General features: G+C 47.8%; 1 protein-coding gene across 1 annotated transcript in view; it reads right to left on the bottom strand.

The window, feature by feature from the left end:
* Positions 1 to 16,218, bottom strand: part of LOC119168692 (medium-chain acyl-CoA ligase ACSF2, mitochondrial-like) — a 178,254-nt gene that overhangs the window by 65,744 nt on the left and 96,292 nt on the right. The window contains exon 11 of the mRNA XM_075865951.1: positions 13,759 to 13,832. Coding sequence (XP_075722066.1) covers positions 13,759 to 13,832 — 74 coding nt within the window. The remainder of the gene's footprint in view (positions 1 to 13,758; positions 13,833 to 16,218) is intronic.

Here is a 16,218-nt window from a genome sequence, read left to right on the forward strand (position 1 = left end):
TGTGTGCGTCTGTGTTTCGTGGAATCAGCGCGTCTGTGGTCTACTACCCGTAAAAGCCATGGCATCACCACTGCCACATGTGCGTATGTGAGTGTTCTACTTCGGTAGCGCAACGTGGAAAACTTGATGTCCTTTCTTGATATGCGCAGAGCTGTGCACTCACGTGGGTGTTGTTAGCGTGGAAGAGGCATGAGAAAAAAGCAGCCAACTGAATTTGCTAAAATCTGCTAAACGACAGAGTACGAAAGTAAACAAACGAGATGGAGAGAACATGCCATGGTGTTTGCATCATAAAGCGAATTGTGGTAATGCGGTATGTGTACGTGTGTGTGTTTATTTGACGTATGTCAATTGCAGCAGCTGCGTCCGGTTAACGGAGTTGATTTCCGCTTCTCAAATGCACAGAATTGTGTGCCAGGTTGATGTGCCCGTTGCGTAAACGCTTGTCTCACGCTTTATGCACGAACGCCTTGCATCAAAAACACCGTGCGAGGTTTTCCAACCACGATGCACACTATGTAATATCACTGCGTCAATCGTTATCGATTCAGCGAATAGAAATAATTACGATCAGTTGCATCGCTCGTCACTGTTTCTGAAGCGTCACCGCTAAATCTATTACTGAGTGATAGGAAAAAAAAGAAACTTTGTTTTTCAAGTCGCTGTGCTATACTTAACGATATCTTATTAAGAAATCTTAGTTTTGTTCAACGTATTTTTTTTGCCTTCCTTGCATGCAAGTATTGCGTAGTGACAAGTTGTAGATAATATATTAGAGTCCTGTGAAATGAAACAAAAAGGATGCATCGCCGTGCCCGGTGAAAGCGAAACCTGGCACGCAACTCACCAACAATCAACTTGAACAAGGAATTTCTCTTTCCTGCTCAGACACTCTATTGCCCCGACACATTCATAAAGGTAGCGACCTCTGTTACAGCAAAACTGTGTCCCGCTTTGAAAAAAAATGAATATTGAGGGCTGACGGCGTCATGGCTAGACCATAGAGCGCAGGTACTCGAAGCAAGAAAAAACAACAGCTAGAGCTTTTAGTTAGCCCCACTCTACTCACGTACATCACATTAACACTAGCGTAACGACAACGTATGGAATAACCCCCACTGTTAAAACACAATGTGTGCATCGCACATTTATTTTGAAGAAACAAGGCGCTGGATGAAACATTGGCGTTTGCTTCAAACACACTGACAAGCATGGCGACGCGAGACGCACGTTTGGTATGTACGGCAGCATAAGAATGAAAATTCACAAAGTCAATCCCAGATCACTTCTCAGTTCTTGGCTTTGAGTCAGTTGTCATAGTTCCAGAAATCAGGGAAAAAACTTGGCAGCGAAAGTTTTGTAAAACAGCAGAAAATCGCAAACAACGCTAAAAAGTGTAATAATTGCCCCTGTTTCATTTTTCGAAGCTGCAGAAGAGTTTTTTTATTTAAACAATACATTTAACGTGACATTGTTTGTTTTAATACAACCATAGGTACCACGCAGGAACGACGCCTTCGAGAGATTGCATCTTCGTGGACTCTTAGATGAGTGCGGGGGGGGGGGTTGCTATTTCCGAAATAGATACATTACGAAGCTGCCGCTGAACATTGTGACTTCACAAATGTCTTTATCAAGTTTTGCCTTGCTTATTTCACTATCAAAGAGCAATTTCTAGATGATGAGTGTATGTGTGAAAAAATATTGCCATTTTTTGAGGAACTACTTAATATAAGTACTTACATATATATTATATATTATATATTTATTATATAAAACTACTTACGAGAGGGCACGGCACCCGGCCTGCGGACAGCATGGCTAAACCGCTGCTGCTGCTTTTGCAGGTTGCGCCGTGTTTTTTTGGTATGACTGCAATGACGACGAACTGCGACGATAGAAATGCATACTTCCTGCCACCCCACGGAATCCTGGAACCTGGAAATCCCGATAATCTACCAACCCGAGTGACGTCACCTGTAGCAACGGAATATAAGGAGCAACGAGACATGAACCGCCTCAGAGGGCACGGCACCCGGCCTGCGGACAGCATGGCTAAACCGCTGCTGCTGCTTTCGCAGGTTGCGCCGTGTTTTTTTGGTCTGACTGCAATGACGACGAACTGCGACGATGGAAATGCATACTTCCTGCCGCCCCACGGAATACTGGAACCTGGAAATGCCGATAATATACCGACCCGAGTGACGTCACCTGCAACAACGGAATATAAGGAGCAACGAGACATGAGCCACCTCAGAGGGCACGGCACCCGGCCTGTGGACAGCATGGCTAAACCGCTGCTGCTGCTTTTGCCGGTTTCGCCGTGTTTTTTTGGTCTGACTGCAATGACGACGAACTGCGACGATGCAAATGCAAACTTCCTGCCGCCCCACGGAATCCTGGAACCTGGAAATGCCGATAATCTACCGATACGAGTGACGTCACCTGCAGCAACGGAATATAAGGAGCAACGAGACATGAGCCGCCTCAGAGGGCACGGCATCCAGCCTGCGGACAGCATGGCTAAACCACTGCTGCTGCTTTTGCAGGTTGCGCCGTGTTTTTTTGGTCTGGCTGCAATGACGACGAACTGCGACGATGGAAATGCATACTTCCTGCCGCCCCACGGAATACTGGAACCTGGAAATGCCGATAATATACTGACCCGAGTGACGTCACCTGCAGCAACGGAATATAAGGAGCAACGAGACATGAGCCGTCTCAGAGGGCACGGCACCCGGCCTGCGGACAGCATGGCTCAACCGCTGCTGCTGCTTTTGCAGGTTGCGCCGTGTTTTTTTGGTCTGACTGCAATGACGACGAACTGCGACGACGGAAATGCATACTTCCTGCCGCCCCACGGAATCCTGGAACCTGGAAATGCCGATAATCTACCGACCCGAGTGACGTCACCTGCAGCAACGGAATATAAGGAGCAACGAGACATGAGCCGCCTCAAAGGGCACGGCACCCGGCCTGCGGACAGCATGGCTAAACCGCTGCTGCTGCTTTTGCAGGTTGCGCCGTGTTTTTTTGGCCTGACTGCAATGACGACGAACTGCGACGACGCAAATGCAAACTTCCTGCCGCCCCACGGAATCCTGGAACCATGAAATGCCGATAATATACCGACCCGAGTGATGTCACCTGCAGCAACGGAATGTAAGGAGCAACGAGACATGAGCCGCCTCAGAGGGCACGGCACCCGGCCTGCGGACAGCATGGCTAAACCGTTGTCACACCTGTCCCGTTTATTAGGGAGGCGATCGCCGGGCTAATTCCAAGAGCCGAAGTATCGGCCCCCCGAACCGCACCACGAAAGCGTGGACAATTTAGGAGTGGTCCTTATTGGTGCGCCAGCGGACGCCGGCTGTGGCCCAAAGAACAAGACAGAGCCGAGAGTTGATAAACAAACAAAATTATATTCTCGTTAACGGCAGATCGAAAACAATACACACGTATGCACACTCCACAATAGTTACATACAATACGTCACCAAACAGACAATGTACTACACAGTACAATCAGCCACACTTGAAACAACTGACACAGACAACAATACGCACTACAATGCAGTCGCATGCATTGAACAACCAAGACACTTAAGGACTAAAGAGATAGAAAACCTATTCAGTCCAAAGTCCTTGGAACAAAAGTCTGAACGATACTCTTCCGAGAATCACTCACTCAAAGTCCAGTGTTGTTGTCGTTCCGTAGTTCTCGAAGTTTCTCTTCCAGGAAACCTCGCGTCCTCAAATGGCCACTCTCCAAGCTTCAAACTTCTTCGCCGGAAATCCGTCGGCTTCACACACGCAGCTGTTGCCCGCGTCTTCGCTCGATAGCGGTAAACCCACGCTCTTGCCTGTAGCTCGAGCCGTCCCTACGGACCAAAATTTCGCCGACAACACGGCGGAATCTCTACGCACTCTGGCGCTCACTTCCGTCTCCTCCTGTTCTGTCACTACGGGCAGAACCTTCGCCGACTACACGGCGGAATTCCTACGCGCTCCGGCGCTAACTTTCCGTCTTCTCCTGATTTCTCGTCTCGGCCGCTCGATTAAATACTTTCCGCGCCACCTTCCAGAACGTTCTCCTCCTTTCGTCGGCGCGATGCGCAGCGAAGGCTGGGGAGAGGCACGAGACGGTTCGACTGCCCTCTCCGGAGGATGATTCACTCGGTCTGACCCCGCCTGCTTCGTTCTAGAAAAATCGCGGCCTTGCTGGGCCGCCGATGTGGGGGGAGGAGTATCGTCTGCGAAGCCGTGCTTCTGCGGGGAGAGCGCGCGCCCGGGAGCCCTGGATGTTTGCTTTCTTTTTTTTTCTTTTTACCTCGCGGCGTTTCTGCCGCCCGTTGTCGCAAGGATTTGGCGGCGCGCTCTTGTTTAGGGCTCGTTCTGTGACACTGCCCCCCACTTTAAGAATATTATCTCATAATATTCAAAACCACACAAACGAGCGCGAACAGTCACCACACATTCTCACAGACTGTAACACAATCCGTCGCTCATGACACTTCACATTGGCAATATATCACTCAATACAATCGTACATTGTAGTTCAATTCCACAACCCATGAAATATAGCCACAGGTACATGCCTACAACACTTCATCACACATTCTAAACAATACAAACGTACAAAGTTCTGTCTATCCAACAATTATACAACACTATACATCACACCATCGCACAGAACACTGACTCACTCGACATAAACTTGAGACACAGGATAACAAGAACATTAACACAACATATGTCACTCAGCCCTGCCGAACACATTCTGATTCCACCTCAGCACCTATCTTGAGTACTTCGAACAGCGCTTGCGCCCCCTTTTGCGGTGCTCGCTCGATCTCTTCTTGTGCTTCCACGTTCTTTTTCGGCGAGCCCTTTCCAACGACGATATCTGAGGCGTCGTCTCAGCCATCGTTGTCTCTTCCGACACCGTTAACGCGTCATTACATTCGACGGGTCCTGTCTGTTTATTTACCCGCTTGATCATGCCTCTACATTTTTCCCGGCTGGCCAACTCCGTCTCCTTTACACTGTCGGTCGGTTGAGGTCGTGCCGACGTAAGTCCGGTTGCTCGGCCCGTGAACTTATTCGACACGATCGTCTTCTCCTTCGCTGTCTCTTGCACCGCAGCTTCACCTTGGGCTCTAGTGAGATCCGTCACGGGATGCTCCTCCACTGTATCTCGCGGCCGCTGTGTTGGCGAGGGCTCTATCTTCGGGTCTTCTCCCAAACATTCAGGATCACTTGGCCCTCGCGCCCCGTCGATGTTTCCGATGACAAGGTCATACAGGGGGGTCGTCATGCATAAAGCAGTAACCTTCCCGCTGAAGTACGGGGTTTCAACTTCAATTTCTGCTTCGGGAAGCATCCGGACCGTACGGTCAATTAGGCAAACCGGTCTCGTTCTGCCTGTCAACTCTCTTTCCCGTACCAAATTTCTCCTCACGATAACCGTGGAGCTACCGGTGTCTCTTAGAACCGTAATCTTCTTGCCTGCAATCTTTCCAGGAAGCGTTGGCATTCCCTTCGTAACATCGGTTGGCTGTTTTGACATTACAGCCCCCACAATAGGAATTTTCTCCCCATTCTTCAACTCTACGAATCCATCAGTGACGGCATTATTATCAGATTTCGGTGCCGCTTGCACACAAGATACCTGGTGAGTTTGACTCACTCCGTTCCGACAAGCGTCTGCTTTGTGCCCAGTCTGACCATACTTAAAACATTTTACTGCCGGAGGGCTCGTAAAGATCGTTCGACAGTTTTTCGCGCGATGACCCACTCGGTTGCACAGAAAACATCGTGGAATGCTCTCTGGTGCACGCTTCTTTTCTTCGGGAACCAATTTCTTCGAATCATCGGGACAATCCTTCTTGACCTTGGCCAAATTAGTTCCTCCTTGCGCTTCTAAGAATTGATCAGCCAATTCAAGCATTCCTTCAAATGACTCCGCCTTCCTCTCTTTCAAATACAGCGACAGGCTTGGGTGGCAACTAGTAAGAAATTGTTCTTTAATTAGCAGCTCTCTAAGCTCATCGTACTCCTGTGCTGTCCCTGAAAGTTCAATCCATCTGTCGAAATAATGGCAAAGTCGGGCGGCATACTGCGTAGCCGTCTCACCATCAGCTGGCTTTCCTGTCCGAAATCTGTCCCGGAATCCTTCCACGGTAAATCTAAATCGCTTCAGCAAAGCAGCTTTCACCTTTGCATAGTTGGCTGCATCGGTCGGCGTCAGCCTGCCGTACACACTGAGCGCTTCACCACTCAAGCAGGTACTCAAAGCAGTTGCCCATTGCTGTTCCGGCCAATTCTGGCTCCTCGCAATCGTCTCAAATCTGTGGAGGTACGCGTCTAGGTCGTCCTTCCTTTCATCAAACGCTACGAGCAGCTTGCTTGGGTTCAAGCGGAAGCCGTGATCTTCCCGTTCGCTGCTTTCAACTCTAGCTTAGACGGGAGTTTCACTTCGCTGTTGCAAACGGAGCCGCTCGAGTTCCATCTCGTGCTGCCGCTGCCGCTCCCTTTCCTCTCTTTCTTCTTTCAGCTGGCGCTCTTTTGCCTCTCTTTCTTCTCTCGCCCTTTCGGCTGCCAACTTTTCTCGCTCCAGCTCCAACTTCAATTGCTGCGCTCGTTCTTCCTTCAGCTGTCGCTCTTTTGCCTCTCTTTCTTCTTTCAGCTGTCGCTCCTTTGCTTCTCTTTCTTCTCTCGCCCTTTCAGCGGCCAGCCTTTCTCTCTCCACCGCCTCTTTCTCCTTCTGGCTTACCCACTTCCGTAGTTCGGCGCCAGAAAGACCCATCTTCTCACCAAGAGCAACTAACTTTTCGAGATCCATTGTGTCTCGTAACTCGCAAATAAAACCTTGCCGCGTGCAAAAAGTATCTGCCCAAATCGGTCTATCGGAGCACTTCCCTGCACTCGTTAACGAGAACACTGAACAACCCACAAAATCGTTCCGATAGCACTATCAACGACTCGAGGCTCTTTCTCACTACTTTGGACACACTGTGCACCAAAAGGTCCTATGTCGCGGACGCCAGATTAATTGTCACACCTGTCCCGTTTATTAGGGAGTCGATCGCCGGGCTAATTCCAAGAGCCGAAGTATCGGCCCCCCGAACCGCACCACGAAAGCGTGGACAATTTAGGAGTGGTCCTTATTGCTGCGCCAGCGGACGCCGGCTGTGGCCCAAAGAACAAGACAGAGCCGAGAGTTGATAAACAAACAAAATTATATTCTCGTTAACGGCAGATCGAAAACAATACACACGTATGCACACTCCACAATAGTTACATACAATACGTCACCAAACAGACAATGTACTACACAGTACAATCAGCCACACTTGAAACAACTGACACAGACAACAATACGCACTACAATGCAGTCGCATGCATTGAACAACCAAGACACTTAAGGACTAAAGAGATAGAAAACCTATTCAGTCCAAAGTCCTTCGAACAAAAGTCTGAATGATACTCTTCCGAGAATCACTCACTCAAAGTCCAGCGTTGTTGTCGTTCCGTAGTTCTCGAAGTTTCTCTTCCAGGAAAACTCGCGTCCTCAAATGGCCACTCTCCAAGCTTCAAACTTCTTCGCCGGAAATCCGTCGGCTTCACACACGCAGCTGTTGCCCGCGTCTTCGCTCGATAGCGGTAAACCCACGCTCTTGCCTGTAGCTCGAGCCGTCCCTACGGACCAAAACTTCGCCGACAACACGGCGGAATCTCTACGCACTCTGGCGCTCACTTCCGTCTCCTCCTGTTCTGTCACTACGGGCAGAACCTTCGCCGACTACACGGCGGAATTCCTACGCGCTCCGGCGCTAACTTTCCGTCTTCTCCTGATTTCTCGTCTCGGCCGCTCGATTAAATACTTTCCGCGCCACCTTCCAGAACGTTCTCCTCCTTTCGTCGGCGCGATGCGCAGCGAAGGCTGGGGAGAGGCACGAGACGGTTCGACTGCCCTCTCCGGAGGATGATTCACTCGGTCTGACCCCGCCTCCTTCGTTCTAGAAAAATCGCGGCCTTGCTGGGCCGCCGATGTGGGGTGAGGAGTATCGTCTGCGAAGCCGTGCTTCTGCGGGGAGAGCGCGCGCCCGGGAGCCCTGGATGTTTGCTTTCTTTTTTTTTCTTTTTACCTCGCGGCGTTTCTGCCGCCCGTTGTCGCAAGGATTTCGCGGCGCGCTCTTGTTTAGCGCTCGTTCTGTGACAACCGTGCTGCTGCTTTTGCAGGTTGCGCCAAGTTTTTTTGGTCTGACTGCAATGACGACGAACTGCGACGATGGAAATGCATACTTCCTGCCGCCCCACGGAATCCTGGAACCTGGAAATACCGATAATCTACCGACCCGAGTGATGTCACCTGCAGCAACGGAATATAAGGAGCAACGAGACATGAGCCGCCTCAGAGGGCACGGCACCCAGCCTGCGGACAGCACAGCTAAACCACTGCTGCTGCTTTTGCAGGTTGCGCCGTGTTTTTTTGGTCTGGCTGCAATGACGACGAACTGCGACGATGAAAATGCATACTTCCTGCCGCCCCACGGAATACTGGAACCTGGAAATGCCGATAATATACTGACCCGAGTGACGTCACCTGCAGCAACGGAATATAAGGAGCAACGAGACATGAGCCGCCTCAGAGGGCACGGCACCCGGCCTGCGGACAGCATGGCTCAACCGCTGCTGCTGCTTTTGCAGGTTGCGCCGTGTTTTTTTGGTCTGACTGCAATGACGACGAACTGCGACGATGGAAATGCATACTTCCTGCCGCCTTACGGAATCCTGGAGCCTGGAAATGCCGATAATATACCAACCCGAGTGACGTCACCTGCAGCAACAGAATATAAGGAGCAACGAGACATGAGCCGCTTCAGAGGGCACGGCACCCGGCCTGCGGACAGCATGGCTAAACCGCTGCGTCTGCTTTTGCAGGTTGCGCCGTGTTTTTTTGGTCTGACTGCAATGACGACAAACTGCGACGACGGAAATGCATACTTCCTGCCGCCCCACGGAATCCTGGAACCTGGAAATGCCGATAATACACCAACCCGAGTGACGTCACCTGCAGCAACGGAATATAAGGAGCAACGAGACATGAGCCGCCTCAGAGGCCACGGCACCCAGCCTGCGGACAGCACAGCTAAACCACTGCTGCTGCTTTTGCAGGTTGCGCCGTGTTTTTTTTTGGTCTGGCTGCAATGACGACGAACTGCGACGATGGAAATGCATACTTCCTGCCGCCCCACGGAATACTGGAACCTGGAAATGCCGATAATATACTGACCCGAGTGACGTCACCTGCAGCAACGGAATATAAGGAGCAACGAGACATGATCCGCCTCAGAGGGCATGGCACCCGGCCTGCGGACAGCATGGCTCAACCGCTGCTGCTGCTTTTGCAGGTTGCGCCGTGTTTTTTTGGTCTGACTGCAATGACGACAAACTGCGATGACGGAAATGCATACTTCCTGCCACCCCACGGAATCCTGGAACCTGGAAATGCCGATAATCTACCAACCCGAGTGACGTCACCTGCAGCAACGGATTATAAGGAGCAACGAGACATGAGCCGCCTCAGAGGGCACGGCACCCGGCCTGCGGACAGCATGGCTAAACCGCTGCGTCTGCTTTTGCAGGTTGCGCCGTGTTTTTTGGTCTGACTGCAATGACGACGAACTGCGACGATGGAAATGCATACTTCCTGCCGCCTTACGGTATCCTGGAGCCTGGAAATGCCGATAATATACCAACCCGAGTGACGTCACCTGCAGCAACCGAATATAAGGAGCAACGAGACATGAGCCGCCTCAGAGGGCACGGCACCCGGCCTGCGGACAGCACTGCTGCTGCTTTCTCAGGTTGGTTACCGCAATGAAATAGCTTCTTGTCGTAGTGATGATTTATGCTTGTTGATCCTGCCGTGCCCTCGAAGATGTTACTGTATTATAGTTGACTGTTGGTCTTTTGTGATGATGCTTGTTATGTCGGGAGACGTCGAGGAAAACCCCGGACCTGCTACGACGCAAGAGCTCTTGCAAACGATCTTGAAAAACCAGGCCAAGTCTGAACGTGATTTGAATGCTATTAGAGACCAAATATCTGAAGTAAACGTTAAAACAGATAAGCTAACCAGTTCGCTTGCTTTAATCCTTGAAATGAACCTGAGAATTGATACTTTGGAAGCTACTGTCCGGCAGCAGGCGGAAAGGCTGGTAGACTACGAAAACAGAAGCCGGAGACACAATCTTTTGGTATTCGGTCTCGCTGAAAAAAGTATAGAATCTGAATCTGATTTAATGGTTTCGGTAGTGGACAAGATATTTAAGGCAAAACTTGATGTAGAAGTTAAGACGATCGGTAGAATACATCGCATGGGAAAGGTACAGCCCGGGAAGGTTAGTCAGTCATCATGAGATTCGATGACTACCGGTTAAAGGAGCGTGTGATGAAAAATTGTCCGAGGCTGAAGGGAAGTTCTATAAGTATTAGTAATGACTATGCGAGTGAAACAGTGGAAGTGCGGAGGAAGTTATGGCAAAGTGCGGCTGCTGAGCGTGATAGCGGTTTGAAGGTTCCCCTGAATCACGATAAGCTCAAAATAAACGATAAGCTCTATACTTGAGATCAGAACAAGAATGAGCGTTGTGCGATTTCGAACAGCAAAGGCAAGAGGGATGGCAGAGCTGCCCCTGCTACCCGCTCGAATGCCGCATCTGCGTCAAACACTTTCCCTTCCACTTCTGCGCCAAAATCGTAGCTGTGCCTGCTTGTACTAAATGCTCGTAGCATTATAAATAAGGTCACGGAACTCGAATTCTTGTTGCTGTCACATAGCCCACAAATTGCTGTCATAACCGAAACATGGTGGAGCCCTTAAATTCCCGACGATTGTATTATTCCCCCCGGATATCTTGTACACTGGTGGGATAGGGATTCACGGGGTGGTGGAGTGGCCATTCTTGTGAAGTCGCCTATTACGACAGAAAGAATTGATTGCTCCCTCTCCGAAACTGTTTGGTGCAAAATATTCATTGAAAAAGGAGTTTTTATTGTCGGAGCGATTTACAGGCCCCCTGGTACCACGCCTGATTCCAACTGAACAGTTTCTTGTGCAAATTTCAGAATGGCAACACGAGGTTGATACTGACTGGCGATATTAATTTACCGCATAAAAATTGGGAAAGTGTCACACCTGGACATATATATACTCTGAGTGGTAATAAAATGTTGGAAATAATGTTCTCTCATAACTTAACACAGATTGTAAAAGAAAGTGCGCGAGTAACTGCTAATTCAGAAACATTGCTTGATTTAGTGTTCCTATCACGCAGAGTGATACATAGCACTTTATCGGTCGAAGAGGGAATATCGGACCACAAGCTGATAACTGTTAATATCCAACAAGACGCAAAGCCGCAGAAGCGGCCATTTATCCCGGTTCAGATTAAAAATTTTGCACGGGCCGATGACACGTCTATACTTGATTATCTAGAATTGTCCCTTCAGAAGTTTGAACTTGCTTCTGTCTCAGAATCTTTAGAAGAGTTATGGCAACGCTTCAAAATCATTATAAAGCATTGTACGGATAAATTTCTTCCAACTCGTAAAAAGAAAACGAAACAGCGCAGTCCGTGGATAACCCGGGAAATTGTCCATATCAAACGAAAAATAAAACGCATGCGGAAAAACTAAACCTACTCGGTAGCAATCGTACAATTGCGCGGACAGTTAAAGACAGCATTAAAAGAATCCAAACGAAAGTTTTATACTGAAATCCTTGCTGACTTCAATAGGTCTTCCCTTCAAAAATTTTGGCGTCACTTGAGGAATAAAAAAGAAGAAATTGAACAGATAAAAATTGGACCCGAGACAGTGAGGCAAAAACTGCAGATAGCAAATTCTTTCAACCAGTTCTTTCAGTGGGTCTTCACTAGAGATGAAATCGATCAGGTGGATGCTGACCAGGTCTGCCCGCGCGCCTGCGCAATGGAGCCCTTCGCTATTATGCAGGAAGGGGTGTTCAGTCACTTGCTAGGGCTTGACACTAAAAAGGCAACCGGACCAGACAAAATTCCCAGTGAATTCTTACGATGGTATGCCGAATGGTCGTCCTTTTATTTAACAATAGTTTTCAGAAAATCGAAAATCTCTTGAAACGTCCTCGTTACCGCAAGACTGGCGCACTGCAATTGTAAAGCCTATATACAAAGCTGGAAATCGGCTTCATGTGAACAATTATCACCCCGTTTCACTGACCTCTGTGTGTTGCAAAATCATAGCATTTCATAGCAAGGCGCATTATTATTTTTCTTGAGGTAAAAGAGTTTTTTTTATCCCCATCAACACTGATTCAGGAAGGCGTTGTCAACTGTTACTCAACTGGTAGAAACAGTTCATGATTTTTATTTATCTCTCCAAGGTCAACAACAAATAGACGTCATTTGTGTAGATTTCGCCAAAGCATTTGATAAAGTTCCTCATAGCAAATTAATTTTTAAGCTTCAGCAACTAGAACTTAGCTCAGATATACTAAATTGGATAGCCGCGTATTTGGAGAACCGTCAACAAAAAGTACGTGTAGATGATTGCACATCTAGTTCATTGAAAGTACTGTCTGGTGTCCCACAGGGGTCTGTGCTGGGTCCTTTGTTGTTTTGAATTTTTATAAATGATATTTCCGCAGTTGTCGAAAGCCCGGTTAAAATCAAACTTTTTGCAGACGATTGTTTAATTTACGCTCCTGTAACTAACGCAAACGACCAAATCAAAATTAATCGCCGTCTGCAAGCCTTGCATAATTGGTGCGCCCAGTGGGTGATGGAAATTAACTTTTCAAAGACTACGTTCACACATATAACCAAGAAAAAATCCGTACTCGCATATGCTTATAAAATCGGAAATAGCCTTCTGACCAAAACACACAGCTTTAAATACCTGGGGGTGACTATTACCAGTGATTTGGGTTGGCAGACTCATGTTGAGGAGGTGTGTTCAAAGGCCTACTAGAAGTTGTTTTACTTGAGGAAAAAACTCGAACATGCCCTTAGAGATGTCAAATACTTTCATATAAGACATTTGTTCGCCCTATTTTGGAGTATGCGTCTTCTGTATGGAGTCCTCTTCAGCAGTCACTGAGAGATAAAATAGAAAAAATTCAAAGGCTAGCAGTGCGCTTCTTTTGCTGGCGGTAGCGGAGGACAGAATCCGTCACAAATTTGTTAAAATCATGTGCGCTAGAACCCCTGCAAGTGTGCCGCGAAAAGCAAAGGTTAAAACTCCTGTTTCAAATTATAAGAGGCGAAATGAAAATAAATAAACACACATACATACAACCTGTACCCAAACGAGGAGCTCGGTTGAACCATAGTCACCCAATAAGGCCTTTTTGGGCGCGCCTGGATGGCTTTCAAAATTCTTTTTTCCGTATACTATAGAAGTGTGGAATAGACTTCCAGAGTACGCTGTTACTAGCACAAATGTCAAAGCGTTTGAGTGTTCGCTAGAATTGTACTACCGGCAACGTGAAACGTAATGTCTGTTTTGTCATTGTGTATTGTTTTTGTTTTGTGTTTATATTCCTCCCTGTAATGACCCTCAAGTGAGGGTTACAGTAATAATAAATAAATAAATAAATATGCAGCGCGGAGGGATGGAAAATAAGGACAATGTTGCCTCGTGGGTGGAGCTTATAATTATTCTTAGGTTTTTACCGACTACAGATATAGCACAGTCAACGCACACTCACCCGGACCGGAACATTCAGTTTCTCTCGTAACAGTTTTCTCAATGAAGGTACCACGAGGCTGCCACCACATTCGACTGAAATAGAATTTCGACATGTCAACAAAATAGTAGTGCGCTTTAGTACATATATGATGGTGTTGATATCCCAGTAAAAACGTACAAAAAGACAATGCAAGGGTGAACTTTTTTTTTCCCAACCGTGCAGCCGGCTTGCCCAAGCTGACATTAGCTAATATATACACTGATAGGCTGACGAGCCAATGTTTCCTAAAGGATAAAGACACTCACAAAGACTCGGCTACAACTACTGTGTTTTTTTTTCTGTCAAATGACCTGTCTTATATAGACAAGGTGATACAAAATTGACACAGAAAATAAACAAGGAATATCAACTAAGCAAGGCAAATTCAAAAATGCAGGACGAATGCATCAGATGCCTTTCGGTATCATTCTATAAAGAAGTGTTCCGCAAGTTTGGACTGTAAAACGTATTGAGTAGAATTTTCAACGAAGACGTCACATCGGTTTAGCTTTTGACATAGTACAGACAAAACTGTTGTCGTATTTCATGCGCTTCTTAGTTTAAAGTAAGCTATTTTTCGAATAATCACGCGGTATAGGTGGTGGCGCTTGTTTGTGTGTGTATGTTTTATGGTTACGCTAATGTTTCTTTTATGCGACAACGTTGAAGAGCTAGTTTCACAGAAACTCCGGCGTTGGCGTTGGTGCTGGTATTGGCATCGCTGGTTGTGAGTGCAAGACATAATATGCGTGACCAAAAAATCGAGAACGATGGAAATGAAATAAAGTGATAAAAAATACCAGGCCTGCGCGGAACGCGCAGCACAGTCACAGTGAAAGCCAGAAGAGAGGGCTTTCAGAGCCGTTTTTAAACACTCAGTTGGTAACTGCTGCAAGCACACAATTTGAGCACCCGCTATGACGTTATTATTAATAATTTTTTTGTAGTAGGCCAGCATTCCCTATGCTATTATTCCTCATTCTTCTGAAAAGCCTGGTATCCGCTAAACACTAGCAGATATTTTGTGCCAATTGTTTATGCAGTGACTGGTAACGGTGAGGATTTATGCCGGAAGTGGGTGTGTGCTTTTGTAGTGAGGTGGCGCATCGGACAACACACTCGTTAAGCAATTCGCATTATGTGACGCCTGGTTGTTCCTTTGCCGTTTTAAAAACGCTTTATTACTCATTCTAACGCGACTCCTTTCGCGACATCAAGCCCAGCTAAGGCAAGTTTGTGAACAAGCCCCAGGCACCGGCGTGGCTCACTGGTAGAGTACTGAGGCGGCACGCAGGAGACCGAGATTTGAACTTCCACTGAGTTCTTTGCACTAAATGTTTTTTCTTCATTCCACGATAGTGGCTACGGACACCGGCAGCGGGGGTGGCAGTGGTGGCGGTGGACAACTATACGGCACCGCGCGCGACATGGGTTTTTATCTCATAGCACTTTTCGCTGTGGAAATTATCGGGTTAGAGTGGGAAGTGAACCTGGGTCGTGTGGATCTGAGTGAAGATTGAACCCGGGTCGTTTGCGCGGCAAGCGGATGTTCTACCACAAAGCCACGCTGCTGCTTTTAATTACAGTGAAAAGAACTTTTTCTGCTTTAAAACGCTGTGAAAGTACCTTTCATGCTTTACGAACACACCCATCCTGTATATGGTTCAAAATACGCTATAATATACTGTAGTATTAATGCTTGGTACAAGCGTACATTGCTATCAGGTGCTGGAACATGTCATTATCATTATGACTTTAAGGTTTGAAGCCGGTCACCCCCTACAAAAGTACCACACGCTACTGCGCCTATTACCTTAAGGCCGCGTATAGTGGGTGCTTAGCAAGTTCCAAAATATTTCAAGCTCTAAGTGTTTCAAGTATGGGCCCCGCCGCGGTGGCCTCGTGACTAAAGTACTCGGCTGCGGACCCACAGGTCGCGGGATCGAATCTCGGCTGCGGTGGCTGCATTTTCGATGGAGGTAGAAATGTTGTAGGCCCGTGTGCTCAGATTTGGGGCATGTCAAAGAACCCCAGGTGGTCGAAATTTCCCGAGCCCTCCACTACGGCGTCTCTCTTAATCATATGGTGGTTTTGGGACGTTAAACTCAACATATCAATCAATCAAGTTTGAAGTACGGACTAGGGACAGCATATCGCTATCGCGTTCAGCTACTGAGGGCGAAGCTCAAGGGTCCGCAGTTCTTCGCGTGGTGCTAATAAATACAGTGTTCGTTAAAAATTTAGGCAGCTCCGAGTGGGGGCACCAATAAGACAGTGAAACTGGTGGCGCGCAGGGGGGGTTAAATAATGTGGCATAAGAGCTTTTATACCTCCGTGTGGGTCGAACCTTCCAGGTGGTTTATTCCACTGAGAGGAGGTTACATTGCGCAGGCGTTGTGTTGTGATTGCGCTTAACCCATCTGTGAGTACCCTTTGAGG

The sequence above is a fragment of the Rhipicephalus microplus genome, chromosome 6 (assembly GCF_043290135.1).
Source record: "Rhipicephalus microplus isolate Deutch F79 chromosome 6, USDA_Rmic, whole genome shotgun sequence".
NCBI classification, from domain to species: Eukaryota; Metazoa; Arthropoda; class Arachnida; order Ixodida; family Ixodidae; genus Rhipicephalus; species Rhipicephalus microplus.